The following is a 21,285-nucleotide window of genomic DNA, read 5'->3' on the forward strand; positions in this document are numbered from 1 at the left end:
TCAAAATCCCAGCAGGAGTTTTCCAGCACAAAAATACCGCTGAGTATTTTCTTAGATGAGTGACCACTTTGCACTTCACTTTGCAAAAAGGATTTCACCACAAGAAGCTCGCTGTTCTGCATATTTGCCAGCAGCAAATCAAATAAGTTCCAAATAAGAAGGAAGTGCATACATCAGTTTCAAGTAACTGAAAATTTGGAAAGAAATATTTGCTGCATTTAGCCCACTCTGCTTTCTAATAAGGGCAAGGAAAGTATCCTGTGGTCCTGCCTGGCCTCCTCCGCTCCTGTCTCTGACGTGGATGGCCAGTGGCTTTGTGCCTGTTTTTCACCTCCACCCTGATGTCAATCCACCTTACTGAACTTATGGCAGGTCACTGGGGTATCGGCTGCGAGAAGTTGATCTTCCCTCTAATCTCCTGCCAGGCTATTTTCTTGGCAAGACCTCTGTTGGATACATGACAATGATCTACTTTTACTTTTAAACCTCTTGTAAGAGAACACCATTTTCTAATTCTGTTTCTGTTTCATTTAAATTTGAAGCTTTCTGCCATTACCTCCATTTTTATGGCATTCACTTATATGACAAGTATATAAACTGAAGTCCAGTGTATTTAACACAATAATGCTACCTAGCAGATATTCTCGTTTAAAAATAAGTCTAACATAATTTAATTTTTTCATAAAAGTTTTGTGGCTTATTTTATATTTTGATGCATTACACAAATTATGAAACATTATGATACAAATAATGCATATACTGTCTGTAGTGAATATAACTTGCAAGAGTATAAGCAGAAGCATTTTTGGAAACTGGAAGATTTTATAACAGAAAACAGAAAACTAGAGGGAATAAGCTGAGCAAAGCTGAAGCAACATGATCCATAATACCATACTGATAGGATTGTCTTCTATAAGTGTGATGAACAGTTCTTATTCTTAATTACTAGACCATAAGAAGCCTTCCTAACACATTCAGATTTAGTATGTCAAGCAAGGAATGTATCTGTTGCCCTCTAGGCTTTTTCCTGTGGTTACAGAGATCAAATTCTAGCTATTTCATCACTTATTTGAAGGAATGACCCCAATAAGGTAGATTTCTCATTGTCTAACAGTCTGTCACGATGAGTCTTTGCAGGTAATAGTTTTCATCTTTAAGACACTGTGGTAAAGTTACAGATAATTATATTTAAGTGTCCCTCTGCAAGGTATTACATGTCTGCCTGTAAATGACAATGAAGAGATACCAGACAAAGCTGGCTGATTTCACTAGACACATATGGTGCAATTCACAGGAAAGTTTGGTCCTGGGTGTTCTCTAAATGTGGAAGGAGATAATTATTTTCCAAAGAGCAATAAGATACAGTAATAATAGTAGTATTATGTAAGCAACACGGGTTAATTTCTACTTGCAGACAGATAATGTGCTTGCATATTTCTGAGTGAGTCTTTTACTACGCCTGAAGTATTATGCAATGCATTACTGAGTGCAGACAAGGGCATATTGTTAGGGCATTCACTAATGCAAGCTATGTAGCCTGCTAAAATCTGTGGGAGAAGTTTCCATGTATTATCAAAAATTATCTTTTAGCAACTAGAGAACATAATTCTCTTTAGTATGCTTTTGAGAAAACTGGATACAAAATGTTTCAAAATCAGAAAGACTATCTAATGGCCACAATTTATGAGTAAAAAAACCCCATCTAATATTAAACATAGTGTCCAGCCTTGAGTCAGCTATGAGAACAATGTGTGTGTGTGTGTGTGTATTTGTTAAAGAGTACATTTATCAGTAAAATCCTCTTGAAACAGAAGTTTAAAGGAACTTCGTTAGTGAAAAAGTTCTTTTTTAGAAAATGCATTATACATAAAGAACTCATAGAGGTATATCTACTGCATATTAAAAATCTGTTTCTTTGTAGGAGTATGTACTGAGTAATTGTCTTAGCAAATGGAACTGCAAGAAAGGAGAAAAAACCCATAAACTATATAAATGAAAATATTGTTTAGAAAAGGGGAATAACAGAGCACATGACATTACTTCATCAAAGAAATATGATCACATATTTTAAAGTAACTTTTTCTTATTGCAATGCATGGAGAGTAACACATGTAGGAAGAGGAGAGTAACCAGCATGGTCATTCGTAGCAATCTGAGAACAGAGAAATCTGCAAGCACAGTGTGCACACACAGATCAACGAAGTCTAACGAGAGAGAAGGGGGTACTGGACATTTGGCAGTACCTTTACACTCATTTTAAAGAGCAAATTATATATTGAGTATTAAAAAAAACCTAAGGAAAATAAGTAAACAACACTGATTGTATAACACTGATATGTATAGATATGTGTAGTGACTTAACTTTATGAATTAAGATGGCTTCTTCACATATTTTTGAGTTACTATAACTAGTTAAATTATTTGTGAAATTACTCACTAAAATACATGTTAAGGAGGAAGGGTGTTTTTTCTCTATTTAGTGTTAGTCTTTCTAATGGGCTGATTTGCTTTTTATGAAAAGCCTGACTGATGCCACCACCTGCTTACTTGGGATCATTGTATCAGATTATTTCCTTCTACCACCTGCTGCACAGAATAGAGCAGGAATTCAGCTGACGTTTTTACATATAGTGACAAGATTGTAACTGTTTCTGTAACCTGTATTTTAATCTAGGGGTTTCTTTGGAAATATTCTGCTCATTTTAGCTAGTTCAAAATGCTGCAGTTCTGAGTTAAAAAAAATTCAGAATCTAATAACTCAGATGCCAAGCCACGGAGGATGGCATAATATCTGTAATAATAAAATCTCATTATGTGTGAATTAGTATGTAGACTGTGCATGTCTTCTAGACACAGAAATAGACAGCCATTCAGAAATTACTGTAACTACTCTTTTTGTCTGAACAATTTCACAGGAATGCAAACATGACAGAGCCAGGTGTAATTTCTCCCTGTGAGCACTGATTTGATGTGTTCAGTCTTAAAGAATGGCTAATTTTCAGGTAACTCACTATATACACTCATTATATTATCTGTAGTTCCATGCTTTGTAGCAGCCGTTTTCAGAAGGAAGTGTGCATGTGAGCAAAGTACCTTTCCCTGAAGTCACTTTCAGGCCTCTAGGTAATTCTGTGAGTAGGGAACAGTCTTATAATTTTAGTAAGTATTGAATAAGAGTGCCCATTATTGTCTCAAAGTGTAATGAAAGCTTATTGTTATTCATGTGTGGGAGATATTAAAATTACAGTGGAACTAAGGGTTTCTCATTCTTTAATAACAAATGTATTATTGAGTACAGAAGTTTCATATTTCTCTGGTTTTAAAATGAAAATGTTTAAAAGAAGAGGGAACTAGTCTTAGGAAGAAAAATGAGGGAATGGAAGTGTATTGTAGGCTCAAATCAAAAGCACTTTTATTCAAAGTACTATTATTCAAATATTGTCCATTTTGTGACTCTCCAAGGTCTTAAATCAAATGACCTGATAATTTTGCTTCAGGGCTTAGCAAACAGAGTCTACAACACAATACCCTTTACTTGGCAGGAAAATCTTAGGAGTGTCAATAACAGCTATCCAGATTTTGCTAGTAACATTAAAGTTTATGTCCTAGATTATGGAAAAAACAAACATTCTCTTTCAATACTGGTTTTCGCCAAATGCCTTGGTTTTGTACCTCTCAGTTGCTGGAAGTAACTTTACAAGTCTCACATGAAGTGGAACAATGGCATAGCTGGGCACTATATAAAGTTTTAACCTTTTTTTCAGTGGCTGAACCAATTTTTAATTTTAATTCCTTTGTTCAGACCTAATCTAAAAAATTTTTCCCAAAAATTCTTGACCAGAGAATGTAAGAGAAAAATGGAAAAGCTTCCACCATGATGACATTTCTTTCAAGCTGCCAAAAGTAATGCCGAGGAAATTTCTCCAGCTATAAGGAAAGAAGTTCTGCCCAGTAACCCTGATTTAGAGACCTCAACAAGAATGATGCAGGATTCTTGAGTTTATTTTCTGTTGCTGCCTTAATGAGATATGAAACTGTGCAAGAGAAAGTTGATCTAACTGCTATACTGTAACAGATTTTCCACTAGGGAAATGGAAAGTATGCAAGAAATAGTGGAACATCATCAAGAAAATGAGTTACAAGCATGCCTCTACTGAACATCTAATGGAAACACACGATCAAATCTCCTTTGGAAGAAATAGGATTAAACATGGGTTTTCCCCTGGGTGAATTCTATGACTGCTGTCTGGGATAAAACAACTCTCCTACTTCATTAGTTTTGTAAATCTGAAACCAAATTCAGCCAAAATCATTTACTGAATTTGGATTTATTTATCAAAAACCAATTTCTCTGTATTCTCCTTGAAGATGTAATCAACCAGTCCAGTTGCAGCATCACTACTTTCTGCAAAGTCAGCATGTACAATACTGATTTAGTAAAAATGAAGATACAACATTTCTAATTATAGAATAATGGATTCTAAAACAGGCTGAAAATAAAACTGAACTCAATTAATTTTAGTAAGTTACTTAGAATTATAGAAAATGGTTCCAAAATATGATCACAGAATCAGAGAACAGTTTGGGTTGGAAGGGACCTTAAAGATCATCTAGTTCCACCCCCCTGCCATGGTCAGGGACACCTTCCACTAGACCAGGTTGCTCAAAGCCCCGTCCAACCTGGCCTTGAACACTGCCTGGGAGGGGGCAGGCACAATCTTGCTGGGCAATGTTCCAGTGTCTCACCACCCTCACAGCAAAGAATTTTTGTCCTCATAGCTAATCTAAATCTACTCTCTTTCAGTTTAAAGCCATTAGCCCTTGTCCTTTCACTATGTGCCCTTGTAAAAAGTCCCTCCCCATCTTTCCTGTAGCCCCCTTTAAGTACTGGAAGGCCGCTATAAGGTCTCCCTGGAGCCTTCTCTTCTCCAGGCTGAACAACTCCAACTCTCTCAGCCTGTCTTCATAAGAGAGTGTTCCAACCCTCTGATCATCTCTGTGGCCCTCCTCTGGACTTGTCCAACTTTTTCCCCAGATCTTCCATTTTATCCCTTTTTAAAAATGAGAGTTATGTTTCCACTTTTCCAGTTGGTGGTAACTTCACCGGACTACCACGACTTCTGAAGTATGATGGATAGTGGCTTAGCCACTTCATCTGCCAGTTCCCTCGGGACTCACAGATGCATCTCATCAGGCCCCATGGACTTCTGCACCCATACTTTTGAATGTTGAGCTTATACAGGTCTGGTACAATAAGTTCTTTACATATAGCTTTGTATAGCTATGCCATGGAAACCCTCATCCATCCCTTGTCTTGGTGGTCATTTTAATAGTTTTCTCATGAGTCTCCCAGCTGGGAAAAGTAGTTTATAAAGGAAGATTAAAAAATCATGTATTTGAGAAAACAGAATGAAGATGGTAGCCTCTGGTATGCTAATTCAGTGATTATCAGCTGGCATAGAGTTGACAACTCTTTTCCTAGAAGTTTCTTGCAAGACATGAAGCATATACTCTAGGAATAGCCTGTTAATGCTATACATGATTTCACTCTCCTTTTGTCTTCAGCAATTGCATAGTCAGAGTTATGAATTCTAATACATAAATGGTATTCTAATAATGAATGAGAATATCTCGCCCAGTGAGATACTACAAAGATCCACAAATTTGTGATGTTCCTGCATTTGTGTAATATGACTATAATATCAGAACAGTGAAATTAGTGCAAACCAAGATCACAGCTTCTCTGAAACACAACACTGTGATATGAGGATGTGTCGTGATGCTAGCTAGTTGTTGTGCTCTAAGTAATCTTTTTTATCATGCTATAGAGCCACACTTAGGACTTTCAATGAAGTTCAGATGCCTCTGGATCCTTGTAGCCTTTGTGCAGCTCACTCATATGGACGTATACTTTACTACAAATTTCTGGTTTTGACGAGTTTAATTCCTGCTAAAGCTATCATTTCTAAATGGCACAGGATACCACTGGGTAAACACAAAATTCAGTTAGCACAATTAGGAACCATTTCACTTGCTATTAACAATTTGATGCTGACATTTTATGACTGCTGTTTGTGTCTTGGAATGCTAGATTTATATTCTCTTGTGGACTAATTTTAGGGACCTAACCAGAGTAGGACTCTGGAAAAGCCTGGTAGCTACGAGAGAGCTATGTGAGCCAAATTATCCCTGGCATAGCTAACAGGGTTGATATGAGAGATGAATTGGGCCCTATGTCTTTACTGTAGGGAATACTTTCTCTTGAGCCAAAGTAACAGCTGCAGTGTGCTTGTGACTTAGAAAAAAGCTTGCTTTTTTGGCAGAGTACACATGCCTTTGTCTCCACAGTACAGTAATTTTTATTTTTCTGAATTATTTTTTCACTTGTACACCTCAGGTTAAAGGAGTTTTTTCTTATGCACTCTTCTATAAGAGTATGTGATGACAAACACTTGCCTCCCCTCGAAAGCTGAAATTCCCTTGGCTGACAAAACAGGTGCACTGTGCTGATAGAGCACAAAGACGGGGTGAAGTTCAGAGTGGGTTTCCTGCCCCAGGGTTAGCAGAAAGCACAAAGCAGTCTGCCAGCTTCTCTCCTGGGACTCTGAGCCCCGGTACATCCATGGTGCTTGAACAATGCTGGGTGTACTACCTTGTAGCTGGCATATGCCTCTTCACTTTCCTTCCCAGGGGATTTGTAATGATATCAAAGTGCCTGTCTTCACTTATAACACAAAGAAATCACTTCAATCAACCGTAAGCCTCTTAAATTGGTAGCTATGACTGCCTGGCATATATTTAACTGTTTGCAAACAATACTTTTTGCCAGTAAGTTAGTATTTCATATACAATACTGCAAAATTATTCATATCAAAGGTAATGCAGGATGTCAGTAAAAACTAAGGGAAGTAAGTACCAGTTACATGCAGTACCTTCCAGTCCCAGTGTAAGACTATATTTCACAGGATAAAATTTGGCAAAAAAATTAATGTTAAAAAATATAAAAGTAATGAACTTGTAACTACCTTTGATTAAGGAAAGAGTAAATGTGCAGACATTAACCTTAGAGTAAGTCACCATTGTTCAAAAACTTCTATAGTGTGAATTCAAATAGTAGCATAAATATATACATACTGTAGGAAAACAAACAAACAAACAAACACATTTTTTTTCAGAAGAGCTTTTGAATCAGCTCAAGAATGAAAAATATCACACTGCTGAATCCAGTTATAATATGGTTTAAAAATGACTTCAGATTTCTACTGGTTACTGTTTAATTGATTTCACTTCCTTTAAATTTTGTGGGTTCACAGCTTCACCTACAGGGTCACCCTGAATTGCTCCCCTGTGCCCCGGTCTCCTCAGTATCCCCACTGCACACACACTGACATGCTCCTGGGCCCCCTCTGGAGTGACCAGGCTGGTTGAAGGGACAGTCCACTCCAGCTCCACCCAGTGAGAGTAGATGAGACCATGCTGGGTTAACTTCCTGGCTCACCAAGAGCATCTCCTGCAGCATCCCTGATGTCCTCACACCTTCACCCTTCTTTGTACCCTACTCCAATGCTTCCAGGCATTCCCATCCTGCTCTCGACTAGAAAAGGCCTTAGAAGTGTGCTATCTAGTCTGGGTTGATTTTTTTTACTTCATACTCAACTAGTGACAATTTTACTTCAAATGCCCTTGATTTGGACCATATGGTCATTTAGCCTCTACTTCACTCACGTCAGTGACAATACATTTACATTTCATTGCAACATATATGCTGTCCTTGTGTACTGTAGGGGTTTCATGGCTAGATCTTCCCCTCCCTGACCAGCCCCTGGAGCTGCAGCCAGGCTGCTGGGTGGGCAGGCACTCTGGGAGGGAAGCTGAGGACCAGGCAATATGGTGTGGGGTAAAGCAAAGGAGGAGCGAGCAGGGCAGAGGATGGGGCAAGCAGCATCGGACCTACATCGGCTTTAAATTATTTGGAGTATCACCAGAGTCCTTGCTGAAAGGCAGTCTCTGATAATGCTTTGATGGATGATGCTGCTGGCCTTGAGTTTCATAAGAAAAGCCAAAGATGCCTGCAGTGGCAGTGGCGGGGCATGCAGGACCAGCCCAGCTGCCACCGCACACAGAGTCACCTGCACATAGCAATCCAGCCAGCTACTTCCCTCTAACAGCCCCAGATTTCAGCAGCTGGCTGCAGAGTTGTGCAGGGTGCACGGCAGGGCGCAGCGGGGAAAGGCCATGGGCTGCAAGGCTCAGCGTCTGGGCAAGGCCAGCCTGCTCCAGACAACAGTAGACTTGATCAGTGGGGCCTCAAGCCACTCCCAACGTGGTGCCAGGGGTCAGGAGGTTCCATAGTGTATACATATATGCTATAAATATAACCTCTGAGACTTCTCAAAATAAGCATCAGACAAGGTGATGAATAAGAGAAGTGACTGCGAACTGGGCAGATTTGTGCAAAGGGTTTAGTGTACTGACAAGAACAGTAAATAAAGAGCCTGAAGAATTGATTTAAATTGTATTCCACAAGACAGAAAAATGCCAAGATATAATAATAAGGAAGTAAAATATATCCTTCATGTAGTCTTCTTTTCCAAATAAAATCTGTTCATAAGTCTTACTTTTTATAACAATTTAACTTACTTAAATGTTGCCTTTGCTTTTTCTGAACAACTGATACTATTTTGCATTTGAATTTTTGGACAAAACCACTTACAAAAGACCACTTTAAAAACACAGGGGCAAAAACCAAGTTAAAGGATTTAATAGCTAATCTGTGGTAGGTTGTACCGGGCCTAAGGAAGAAATTCATTAACTACTCAGTGTGCATTTTTACAAATCCTACTCCTTTTATCTGGTAAGCCTTATCTACTGCAGTGTCTTAAGTGTACAATACAAATATTTGAATAATCATGACATAACTGCAATTCTGTTTGTCCATGCAATCCTAGTGAAACCCTGAGGAAGGCAAGTGGTTTCAGTGAGCGCAGAATATCCTTGTATTCCATGCACTTGCAAAGTGATTCGCACAACATTATTCTTTCCAAACATATCCGCTGAAAGTGATAAGTGAAAAGTATAAATGGTGTAAATAGATGAATTTATTTCACTGATGTAGGAGGCATTTTAAAGGCAACTGTCAATAGCAAGCTTTAGTGTCAATGCAGATTTAATGAAGTCAGAATAAATTACATCACTGAGGACTGCATTTGCAGATGTAAACCAGCATAGTTCCACTGCCTTATCTGGAGCTTTACCAGTCTATAACTTCTAGCCTTGAAAAATTTTATCAAATATTCTCCATTGCTTCTCCTTTCTTCCTCTTCTGTTTCTTTGTAGCCTAAGGCTATTTTCTCCAGATTTTTCTTCCCCCTACATCTCTGTTCTTCTAGTAAGTCTAATGATTCTCTTCCTCCTCTCCACTTTGGTCTCTTCAGCTTTATCCAGGAACCTTTTTCCTTTGTTTCATAGAATCATAGAATAATCTGGGCTGGAAGGAACCTCTGGAGGCCACCTAGGCCAACCTCCTGCCCAAGGCAGGGCTAATTTCAAAGTTAGTTCAGGTTGCTCAGGGATTCTTTGTCCAGTTGAGTTTTGAATATCTACAAGGATGGAGACTGCACAATCTCTCTGTGTCCTTGTTCCAGTGCTCAACCCCTCATTTGAATTTTTATTTTAAATATTTCATTATGTATTTTTTGCAGTTCTACTCCTTTAAACAGCTTCCATAATTCTCCAACTTTGTTTCATCCTCTTGCCTGTCTCCACCTTCTACCTCTTAAAGTTGTAGTAAACATACTATTTCCAGGCTTTCTGAATTTTCTGATGCACTTATATTCCTTCATAATAGAAATACACCCCTTCCTTTGATATATGGGGTTATACTTACTCCTCACAAGACTCAAACTGATGCCATATGGGTAGAGGTCAGGTTGAATGGCCACAGTTTATTGCCCAAAGCCATTCAGGTAACATGAATACTACTAGAACCACCTAAACCCCCCTCTTATTCTCCTTTGCTCCTGCACAGCTAACCCATCTTGCATTTGAAAATATGACTTGTGCCTAATACCTGTAGAGCTACACTGGTTTCTGAAAGCATAGTGGCTGCTAAGTATAAAAAGGTGTTCAGTTTGAATGCCTGACATTGCCTGAATCACCAGATTCACATTTGGAAGTTTACTTTTTGTTTAGGATGATGTGCTGATTTTGGCTGGGATAGTTAATTTTCTTCATAGTACCTAGTATGGGGCTGTGTTTTGGATTTATGTTGGAAACAGTGTTGATAGCACAGGGTGTCTGAGCTATTGTTGAGCAGTTCTTACACAGAGTCAAGGCCTTTTCTGCCTCTCACCCCACTAGCGTGTAGGCTGGGGGTGCACAAGGATGGGGGTGCACAAGGAGTTGGGAGGGGACACAGCCGGGACAGCTGACCCCAACTGACCAAAGGGACGTTCCATACTGTATGGCATCAGGCTCAGCATGTAAAGCTGGGGGAAGAAGAAAGGGGGAGGACGTTCAGAGTGATGTCATTTGTCTTCCAAAAAAACTGTTCTGCATGCTGGAGCCCTGCTTTCCTGGAGATGGCTGAACACCTGCCTCCTGATGGGAAGTGCTAAATTAATTCCTTGTTTTGCTTTGCTTGTGTGCGTGGCTTTTGCTTTACCCATTAAACTGTCTTTATCTCAGCTCACGAGTTTTCTCACTTTTATTGTCTTCCCCATCCCACCGGGAGAGAGTGAGTGACAAGCTGTGTGGTGCTTAGTTGCCAGCTGGGGTTAAACCATGACAGATGAAAATTTGAAAAAATGATTGAAAAAAGTGGCTCATTTGGCAACTGGATTTTGAGCAGTAGTCCCATGGCACTGCCAGGAGCTACTGGAACAACATTGGTAATCTAAATAAATGTCAGTCTTTAGACGGAGATGGACCTTCAGTATTTACTATGGAAGAACTGGTGTTCCATTCTAACGGAGAATACAGGGAAAGTTAAGCACATTAAAATGAGATTTAAGAAAAGTAATCTTATTGTTTTTAAAATATTCACATTTTGAAGTAAATACTGCCTTTTCTAAAATATTGGAAATACATAAATTGTTTAAAAATTGAGTCATCTGCTTGTATTTGCTTTGAAGTGGACTACAATGAATCTTGGTGCTTAAGTGAGAACATTGAATTTTGACTTCCCTGATGCTTAATGCTTCTGTTCATTTTCAGAAAAAATAATTTTGCAAATCATAAACAACTGAAACAACACATCTTAATCAGTGGGTATTTGTCTACACTTAATGAAATAGTGTCCATTTACTTAATCACAGACAATCATTTAAGTTGACTAAGGAAGGAGATAACTTGCTGCACTCTGATTACGCTTTCAGCAAGTGAGATTCAAAAAAGGTGTAAATTCTCATTTGCTGGAGAAGTCTCAGGCATGTGCAACAATTGTTCCTCTCAATTTAATTTCTTCCTATTTTTCGTGCATTTTACAACAGTCAGTAAAATCAAAGCATTCATCCCTATACTGCTCTACTATGATGTGAACAAGCCATGTGTTACTTTTCTGCAATGGGACATCTCGGGGTACTGAAACGAACCTTATTATCTTGATACTTCTGTGACGGTGCGGATGGAGCTCTTTCCACCCACCTCCTATTCTTTCTTACCACCCAAGGCTCTACACTTTATGATCAGTCTTCTCCAGTGTATGCAGTTTAAAAGGAATAGTTTGGAATTCTTGTTTCTTGTTGGATTACTTTGATACTCATGGTATTTGGAGACATAGGCTTTCTGTTTGTTCTCACTTTGCAGAAGCCTTCAGATTTCAAATCTTTGTTTCTTGTTCTGTGACAGTGCTTATCAGTGACCCACATAGACAAAACAGTTTAATACGCATCTGAGAGCTGCCATCTTCAGACTGTTAAAGAATACAAATCAGTATCCCCAACAAGACTCAGTGATCTCAAGATTATGCTGGATACCAGTATACTTTGGAACAATCCAGACATCCCTTCTACAGTCCTGGACTCTCACAGGGGATATTTCCTCTAGCAGTGAAGGTTCCTCGAGTACTATTCACCTTCATTCAAAGCCTGATCAGCTCATTCCCTTATTTCAGGAGAAGAAAACATGTCCTCTAACTCTGTTACAAGATGCCTAAAACAACAGGTGAGTCAGATCACAAAACAGCCTTAAGACATAAAAGGGACTTTAAGCTCAAAGGCCGTCCTTGAGTCCATTTTGCCTTTGACAGGGCAGTCATTGACTCCTCTTGTACCCCTGTAAGAACAGAGGAAGCGGCTGGGTGAGCTCCGTTCCACCTGTGCACTCTGTTCCCTCCAACCATAGCAGGTTATCACTTCTGAAGTTGTTCATGCTATCTTGACCACTGGTGCACTGATGAACAAATGCACTGAACATGGTACTTGCTGAGATTATAAATGCCTCTGTTTAAACCTTTTATCTGACTTTCTTTTTGTTGAAGCAGATGAGATTGAAACAAAGCACTTAAAGAGGAGAGAAAAGGAATATTTGAAAAAAAAGTTGTATGTGCATTGCACGTTTTCTGGAGAGCATTGGTAGCTGAATAAACACATCACTGCGTGTATTGACTAGACCCCCGTTCGTCTTAGAAACCTCTCTTGCCATATGTATCTGCACTGTAGATATTTACATTTAGATGGATGATGCTGAAAACGATTGCCCCATCCCTAACGGTGACCAGTCATCAACTAAACAGATTCTCCAACTTGGGGAATTTTTAGTTCAAGGCTAGATTCCCGCTCCCTCCCCCTTCAAAGATGTAGGTTTAATCGCAGCTGTAAGGACTAGATTTGAGGACCAAGCAACTAAAAATTACACTTCATTAAAACAACTTCCAGAACTGCCTACTTTTCCTGAAAAGGAACCATTGTACTTGTACTGCGATTGCCAGAATACGGCCCCCTAACAACCTGTTCTCAGTAAGGCTGATAATCCGCAGGCTCCGTGTGAGGGATGTGGGGCTCCCTGAGTGCTGGTACAAGCAGTTTTGTGAAGACTTTGCCCGGACAGAATAATCTAAACGGGGACCCGGTGTGTTAAAAGAAAACAAGTCCGGCCTGTCGACACTGGTGTCAGACTCTGCCTTAGGATCTCGGTCCTTCGGAGTTGCCCACGGAAACGTCTTCACCTTGGAGCTGACGTGCAGGGGAAGGTGATCGGCGGGGTGCGTGTGGGCGACACGGGACGCGAGGGGACACCCCCGAACTTCACCGCTGCCTCTGCCCTCCCCGGGGCGAACTCGGCATGGCCAGGCTTCCCAGAAGTCCCCTTTTCCCCCTTAAATGACACCTCTCTCGGTCTCTCCTGCCAGCTGCCGCAGGCGGGACGGGGCGCCGGGGCCCGCCGGGCCACCGCCGCCCGCCCCGGGGGTGCTGCGGGCCCGGCCCCGGCGGGCGGCGCGTGAGGGGGAGGCGCCGCGCGGCGGTCGCGCGCGGGGTCTGCCCTCCGCCATTGGGCAGCTCCTGCCCCGGGGGCGGGCCGGGCCCCGGGCCGCTCTGAAGCGAGGGTGCGGGGATGGCCCCCGCCTGAAGGCAGCCGGGCAGCGCCTCGCCTCCCCGCCGGCGGCGGGGGCAGGGGCGGAGGAAGGGCCGGGGAGGGCCGCCCTCGCTCACCCCAGCGGCGGAGAGCGAGCCGGGGGAGCGGAGGCGAGGGGCTGGGAGGAGAGGGAGCGCGGCGCGGGGCGGCTCCCGCGGGAGCGGGCGTGTGAGGGCAGCGCGGCGGCGGCGAGGAGGGGCGCGGGGAGGGAGCATGGAGGAGCCGCGCGGTGCGGGGCCGGCCCAGGCGGCCGGCGGCTGCTGAGGCAGCGGCCCGGGGGCGCCGCGGGCACGCCCGCCGCGGAGCGAGCCATGCCGGTGGCGAGGTGGCTGGCCGGTCTGCTGTGCCCCCTCTCCCTGCTCGTCACCGAGTCGTGGGGAGTCCGCTTCCACCCGCGACAAGGTAAACAAGCGGCAACAAAGGCGGCGACCGCCCCGGGGGTCCCGGCCCTGCGGCAGGCGCCGTGCCCTGCGGGGCAGCCGCCGCTCCCCCGGCCGCGGGTGGGGCGGAGGGCGCGTTTCGTCCCGGGGTTGGGGGGGGCGGTGGGGCAGCGAGGCGCCCGTTTTTGGGGGGGCGCCCGTTGGGGAGCGGGAGGGCGGGCGCGGGGCGCCCCGCGGCGGCGGGTGGCGGGGCCGGAGCGGGGGCTGGCCGGGCGTGCCGGAGTCAGGCCCCCCTCCCCGTTCCTGTCACCGGAGCCCAGGCTAGCGCAAGGAGTGCCGTGCCGTGCCGTGCCAGCAGCCGCTTGGGTGCGAGGGAGTGTCCCCGCTGTGCTGTTGAGTCAGGATGAGCCTCTTGCTTTCTGTTGCCAGAGACCTTCGTGAAGCAGCTCGCTTCCTATGAAATCATCACACCTGTCCGAGTGAATGAATTTGGCGAAGCGTTCCCTCGCACGCATCACTTCAGCAGGAGGAAAAGGAGCTTGGAGGCACCGCTGGAGCTCAGTGCTTTCCGAACACATTACCAGCTCAGTGCATACGGGCAGATCTTCCAGCTCAACCTGAGTGCTGATGCGGGTTTCGTTGCTGCTCAGTATGCTGTGGAGCACGTAGGGGCCCCGCAGAAGCAGTCCTCCCCCGATTTGCGCCACTGTTTCTACCGTGGGCATGTCAATGCACAGGAGGCGCACATGGCTGTCTTCAGCATCTGTGGTGGCTTGGTAAGCATGTTGGTTACTGCCTCGTGTCTCCATTCATATTCCTCTCCTCCCTCAGAGAAATGTAGTGGGATGCCTTTGCCGCAGAGCTGAGCTGGAAATTCTCGGGCATTGTTCCAAGCAGTTGGTCATGAAATGTCTTGTCATCGGCAGTTTGCAGTCATGATGATACTTTTTTGGTGGGATATACAAATGCTGCTTTCAGAGGATCTATTGGTGGCCTGTAATAGAATTGGTTGATGTGACTTCTGACACAAGAGCATTATAATGGAGGAAAAAACATGCCTCGGAAACAGAGTAAGCTATTGTTTTGATAAAACGATGCTGTTACTTGGCATCAGTTATGTGTTTGTAACTTTATAGATACTCTGTGGCTATGAGTATGGAATAATGGTGCTTGAGATGATGAGAAGAACTCATATTGGTATTTTTCTTCCTCTGCTTTCAGCAATGCTGTAGGGGTGTGTCATGTTCTAATAGGTGTGCAGCAGTAATTGCTGTTCTGTTAAAAGTGAAGGGGAAGCTTCCTACTAACTTAAGCAGGAGTGTGTCTATAGAACAATGCTTAAGAACAGAATTGAGTAAAGAAATCAAAACTCTACCAGTTCTATACTTATCCCTTGATAGCAATCCTTATGTCTTCCAAAGTGATAAGGAAGTAGTAGTATCAAACAGTAGTCTATCAAAACAGTTGTAATGTGTTGCTAAGTTTTATAGTTTTGTGTCTAGAAACAAGATGACTGATACCTAGTGCTGTGGCACATCACTGTTTATTGAAATGCTGAGAATAAGTGTGCGATGTGCACACTGTAGAAATAAGATGTTGTAAATGTTACTGTGAATTTAAACTGAGGTTGTCCCATTTTTTTTTTTTGCAGTCGCTCAGGAAAGTAAAGGCGCAAGACTTGTTTTTGGCAACTGAAAAAATCCAACTTTTTATTCTAGTCTCTTTCTGATAGCCTATAGAAAATAGTTGGCTGTATGCATTCAGGAGGATGTAATGCGTATTAAAAGAAGGTGATACACATGATGGAAAAGAGGATCGGAAATAATTTGTACTTGAGAGAGACATTTCTCTCGTGCTTATTTTTGGATATATGCCACCTTGTCTTTGGGTTGAGGTCTGTAGACTTAGGCTAGGCCTTGGAAAGAAATGGAGAAGCAAGCGTTTGAAAACAGGAATTCTGTATTCATCAGTTTTGCCTATATATCTTGCTTCACAAACAGCTGTCATTGGTTCTTGTCTGCGTTATCCAAAACCCAACTCAAACCTATAGCAAACACCCTAATACGTTGCACTAACAGTGGGAGTGGGAGAGAAAGAATCACAAATATGGTGGTTTTTTTTGTAGTAGATGCTCATATACCATGACATTGAGAATAGTGTCATACTTTATACACAATAAATGAGAAGCTTTAAAACCTTTTTTTTTTTTATATAACTTTTGTTGCCTGTTTTAATTCTGACCCTGAAAACCTTCACTTTTCCTTACTTGAGGGGGCCATGTGCACTAAAAATATTTTCTGAAAAATGTGTACCTATTGCACTTAGAAGTTGTCTCAACTACCTATTATTGGCAGTTCTCAAATTCTTCAACACGCGATCCTCTTCTCTGTAATAATTTGAATGTCTTGCTTCTCTTTCTCCCCTCCCCACAAGTGCCTTTAAACTGAGCCCTTGGCTCTTTTAGTGAGCCTTGTGAATTTTCACTGCAGCTTCCAGTAGACTTAATGTTCTCAGTCATTGCCTGGCTGACACAGTGCCTCCTCTGAGCAGAGCCCTGCATGAGTGCTGGTACACTTTTTGTGGGACATACCTATAGCTCCCCAGGGAGGGATTGTCTGGGGACGAAGAGGCAGTCACAGCCAGCTGGTTGCTTATATCTGTACAGAGTGTCCTCCAACCTGATTCAGAGCCTTCAGCCTAATGTTGTTCTTCATCCTCATGGATTCAATGTAAATGTTACACTCTTCATGTGACTGCCAGGGGAGACAACTGTTTTGAAGCTGAGAGGAGAATGGATGTGAAAGGAGGGATGTAGAGGCCAGATGGAATTTTCCTGTGAGATCTCATTCTTCTTGGATGCATTTGCTGCTCCCAGGTGGGGCTACCCTCAAAAGTTTGTAAAAATATTTTTTTTTCTCCAGGTTTTAAAAAATTCGTAGCTTTGTGCATTCAACAAATGTACCTGCAGAAGTAAGTCAGTCAGTTATTGCTCTTATTGAACAGTACCATGCTTCATGAATATGTGCAAAGATTTAAGTGGGACTGCTGCTGAGGTAAGATACTATTTATTGTGAGTGAGACAGCAGAAACCAGTCTAGTGACTCGATAGCCTTGTGTTATATTTAAGTGAAAGCCTTTCTCTTTGTAGGATCCATTTTCCTCAGTGCTGAACTTGAGTTTGATGTATGGAAATTAAAATAGAAGAGATCGCTTTGAACTATTTGGTCTAATTTTTATCTTCCAGACTTGCATATATAAGGCAATTGCTGTAGAGCAATGCTGTAAAAGCTAGGGAGGAAACAAGGACTTGGGCTTAGATAAAAAGGTACAGGAAATTTAACAATGGAATTTTAAAAATTGCTCTGAAGGTGTGCCTGAGTGATCTGAAGTTAAACCAGATACCTGCATTCACTTTATCCTGTAGGCGTCTATCCCCAGGCTCTGCACTGCCTTCATTCACAACTTCACTCCTGCTTGCGAAGTTCCTTCTTTTTTAAATTCTTGAGTGTGTTCTCCCCTTCAAGCTTTGCTTTCCCTTTCACCCTCAGTTAAGCCTTTCCCTGAGTGTGCCAAGAGCATGTACAACCCAGACTACCCATGGAGCATTGCTTAATGGCTCCTGACACTCTGTATGCAGTTTTGTCATGTTACATTTCAGAGCATGCCCTGGGTTTGGGGATGCAAATGGCAAAGAGAGGTTAGAAGGTCAGCAGGGAGTCTGTAGTAATTGCAAGGGGGGAGTGTGTAATTAGGGAAGTTTGAGATGCTGTCAAAGGCAGAAGGTCATTTGGAGTGATGGCCTAGGTGCCTAGCTGAACATCTGATCACATACAGGCATATTTCTTGCATCTTTAGAGTAATTTTTGAAATTTCATACTTTTATTTTACATTATTTTCATAAGTTCTATATCTTTTTTACTTTTACTGCATTAGTCAATTATAACTTCCTACAAACATTGGAAACAAGATTTGCTGAGGGTGTCCCTGGATGCATGTAGACTAAACAGGCCTCTCAAATGTTATCCAGACAGCAAAATCAGAGTTTAAAACATTTTTTAAAAAATTAACTTTCAAGATCGTATGGCTTACAAGTTTACTGACAAACATGAGCAAATACCAGTGAATAAAGTATCTTAAAATGAGGGTGCTATCACCATTTGTAACTAGAACAAGCCTGCAATTCCTAGGAGCCCCCTGTCTGAAGAAAGGAGCTTTACTTTTATTTTTTTAAATCCTGAATAAATGCTGTAAAAACAGTTTGTTTAGTCCTTTGAGAAGCCTGGTATTCTTTCTTGGAAGTCAGGAATGTGTTGACTGATACTGATGATAGTTAAAATCGGGTTTTGTGAGCTAGGAGAATGTCTAAATGCTAAAGGTACTTTATGTGACTACTGTGAGAGAGGGAAAGGTAAGGGAGGAAGCATACATCTTTTTGGGTGTACAGTCTCTGGTGTATAGAGCAACTTCACATGCTCACTGACTGGCAGAAGTTAGTGGTAGGAAAGTATATGTGAACCTTTTCTTGCATGGATTCACTAGCTACCAGGTTTCTGTAGTCCCCGAAGGCAGGACTGCTTTGGTAGAATTTAGCTTCTGGGGTGTAACAAGGTCTTCCTGAGCTTCCTAGGGAGCTCAAGAAAGCCCCTTGATAACACTCCTTTACTGCACGTCAAGCTTACTTTTGTCTAGAGAATGGCAGGAATATGAACTGAAGTGTGAATCTTCAGAATGTCTTCTACAAGAGGTTGTGTTTATTTTTTTAATAATATGGGTCAGTGGATCACTTTTCTGAGAGATTTTGAAAACAATTCCGTCTGCTACTGTGGATGAGTGCAGTGGTTCCTTTTAAGGAAAAGTAGGCAGTCCTGGAATTATCTTAATGAAATGTAATTTTTAGTTTGGTTTAAAAAAACCCCAAAAACCCGAAAACCCAAACCCAAACAAACAAACAAAAAAAAACAAAAAACAAAACCCGAAACAAACCCCAAAACCAAACTTGCCAGAAGCTAGTGCTAGCGTAGCCAGCATCTAGTTTCTTGTGGAGATCTAGTGCAGGTAAGACTCCAGCTCTTTGCTCCCCAGTTTTGTGCTGGTTAGTGCTAATAACTTCAGTGACTTAAACTACATCGGTAAAGAAAGCTTTACACTTGCAACTGGAGGATACTCTTACCTTGACCTAACTTTATGCTTTCACTTATGAGCTGTCACTTAAGAGAAGTTACCTTCTAAATCTGAAAAGTGGATTAGTTTTCAACATTCAAGTTGCATTTGTAAATCTATGAGCATCCATAAGCCACACACTAGTTTTTATAGATTTTTATCTTAAGAGATTCCATCATAAGCTAGGAAAAAATCATATTGTCAACTCAAGGCAATCAATTCTTGTTTGAACAAACTAAGTCTTATTGTTACTGACTGGCTGATGTGATGACTTCCACTTAATAGTTCTGGTTTCACTTGTTGTATTGGTGTACAAGATGAGACTCCAGCCCAGAATCTCTGCAACAGAACAGTCAAAAATTTCAGTGCTTCCGTTACCACCCTGTGCATTTGTTCTGTCTCTCCAGCACAAAATGATTTCAAGTACGAGGACTGACTTTGCAAGTAAAAGATAAAATTTTCTTTCTTTTTGGCTGTTGTTTTTATAGCTAAACAGAACAAAAAATAATCAGGAAGTATCTTCTCTACATTGAAAAGATCTAGATAAAGATTTTTGTACTTGGGTGCTTCATTTGTATTTTTCGTTTGATTTTTCTTTTTGCTACTTTCTTCTTTGATTACTTATTCTTTTGCTCTTGACTTCATTACAATTTTTATCTCATTTACTTTGGTTTATTTTCCTGTTAGCTTTTTCTTACTATGTAGTCTCACAAGCAGGACCAATTTTTAAAATACTACTACTTCTGTGACACTTGATCTAGCATTTTTCAACAAGAGTCTGTTTTAATGACTGCAGCTGCCTGAAGTCTTCCTAGTCTTGCTCTGCTAGTCACAGAATGAATGGTATTTATCTTTTTACTATTGCTGTCTCATATCTTTGTAGCTTTGTTTTTCTACATATAGACACTAGATGTCTTTCACATACATCTGAGAGTGGACCTTAATACTTGAATTTACTTGAACGTGATCCTGTATCCCAGAGTCAATTTCTGCCTGCCTGCCTTGACAAAATCACTATTCATCACACAATTTGTTATAAAATAATAAGACAGCTTAGGTTGACCCTGCAGATGTTACAAAACCCCTGAAATATCCCCAGTACACGTTCCCCAAGCTCTTTACATCTCTGCTTTTCCTGAACATAATTCCACAGATGCTATACTTTTTCACATGTGGACCAGCACAAATCAGCAGACACAGGTGGTAATTGCAATTGTAAACTGAGAAAGTACATGGGGTTGTGAATTGTACAGCTGAAGGTCTGCCACAGAAAATGTCTGTTGGAAGCAGTAGGGTCTGAGTATGTGTCTACCTTTTCACTAGTAATTCTACATGAATTGTCCTTTAAACAGACTGGGATGTGCCTAATAATATTTTATGTCAAGGATACTCAGACACTGCTGGCCTGCCTTTTGTCCACATCCTGTGTCTGGTAGCCTTCTTCCCTGATGCCTGCTTGAGCACATTCTGTTTGCTAGATATATTGTTCTGATGTCTGCAGCCCCCATCCTGAACTGCTGCCTTTATAGGACATCTGCAGTCTCTTTTTTATCATTTTAGGTTTATGCAGGACAGGTGAATTTGCTGGAAAGCTGTGGGCAGCCACACGAGATTGGATTTACATACATATATATATGTATGTATAAGCAAGATCATTAAACTTCCCGGAAGTACACGGAAGGTACTGTGTATGAACATGAGTGATAGGAGTGTCAGGGGAGGGGAGAGGACACAACATATGGCCCTTTGCTGTCACTGGGTGAGCTAAATTACTGAAATGTGTGCAAAACAGCTTTTTTTTTTTTTGTCTTAAGTTAATGCTTCCAGCCCCAAGTGGCAGTCAACACTTAACCATCATGGATCACAGGAGACTTTGTACACTCGGGGAATAGATGGGCTTCTCACATGAGATAATGTGTCTACAATAGTCTCAGTTACCATTATGTTTCAGATGTACCCTAGAAAATGGCAAGATTACAGTAGTAAAAGTCAGATACTGTGAGAACAGGTCATACCTTCAGGGTGTACACACTGACAAAAGTACTCAAGGTAACTTACTGGGTGGCTGACTAAAACGTGAACATCTAGCCATACCTTGCATGTACTTGAATGATAACTGCCTGATGGTGCACATGGGCCTGAAAGGGCTAGGGAGCTATTTGTCTCCCAGTGA

General features: G+C 41.8%; 1 protein-coding gene across 1 annotated transcript in view; it reads left to right on the forward strand.

Annotated features, from left to right (window-relative positions):
• The first annotated feature begins 13,770 nt into the window (after positions 1 to 13,770).
• Positions 13,771 to 21,285, forward strand: part of ADAMTS20 (ADAM metallopeptidase with thrombospondin type 1 motif 20) — a 100,454-nt gene continuing 92,939 nt past the window's right edge. Inside the window, exons 1-2 of the mRNA XM_074903020.1 lie at positions 13,771 to 13,974; positions 14,382 to 14,728. Coding sequence (XP_074759121.1) covers positions 13,884 to 13,974; positions 14,382 to 14,728 — 438 coding nt within the window. The 5' untranslated portion in view covers positions 13,771 to 13,883. The remainder of the gene's footprint in view (positions 13,975 to 14,381; positions 14,729 to 21,285) is intronic.

The sequence above is a fragment of the Athene noctua genome, chromosome 3, assembly GCF_965140245.1.
Source record: "Athene noctua chromosome 3, bAthNoc1.hap1.1, whole genome shotgun sequence".
Classification (NCBI taxonomy): domain Eukaryota; kingdom Metazoa; phylum Chordata; class Aves; order Strigiformes; family Strigidae; genus Athene; species Athene noctua.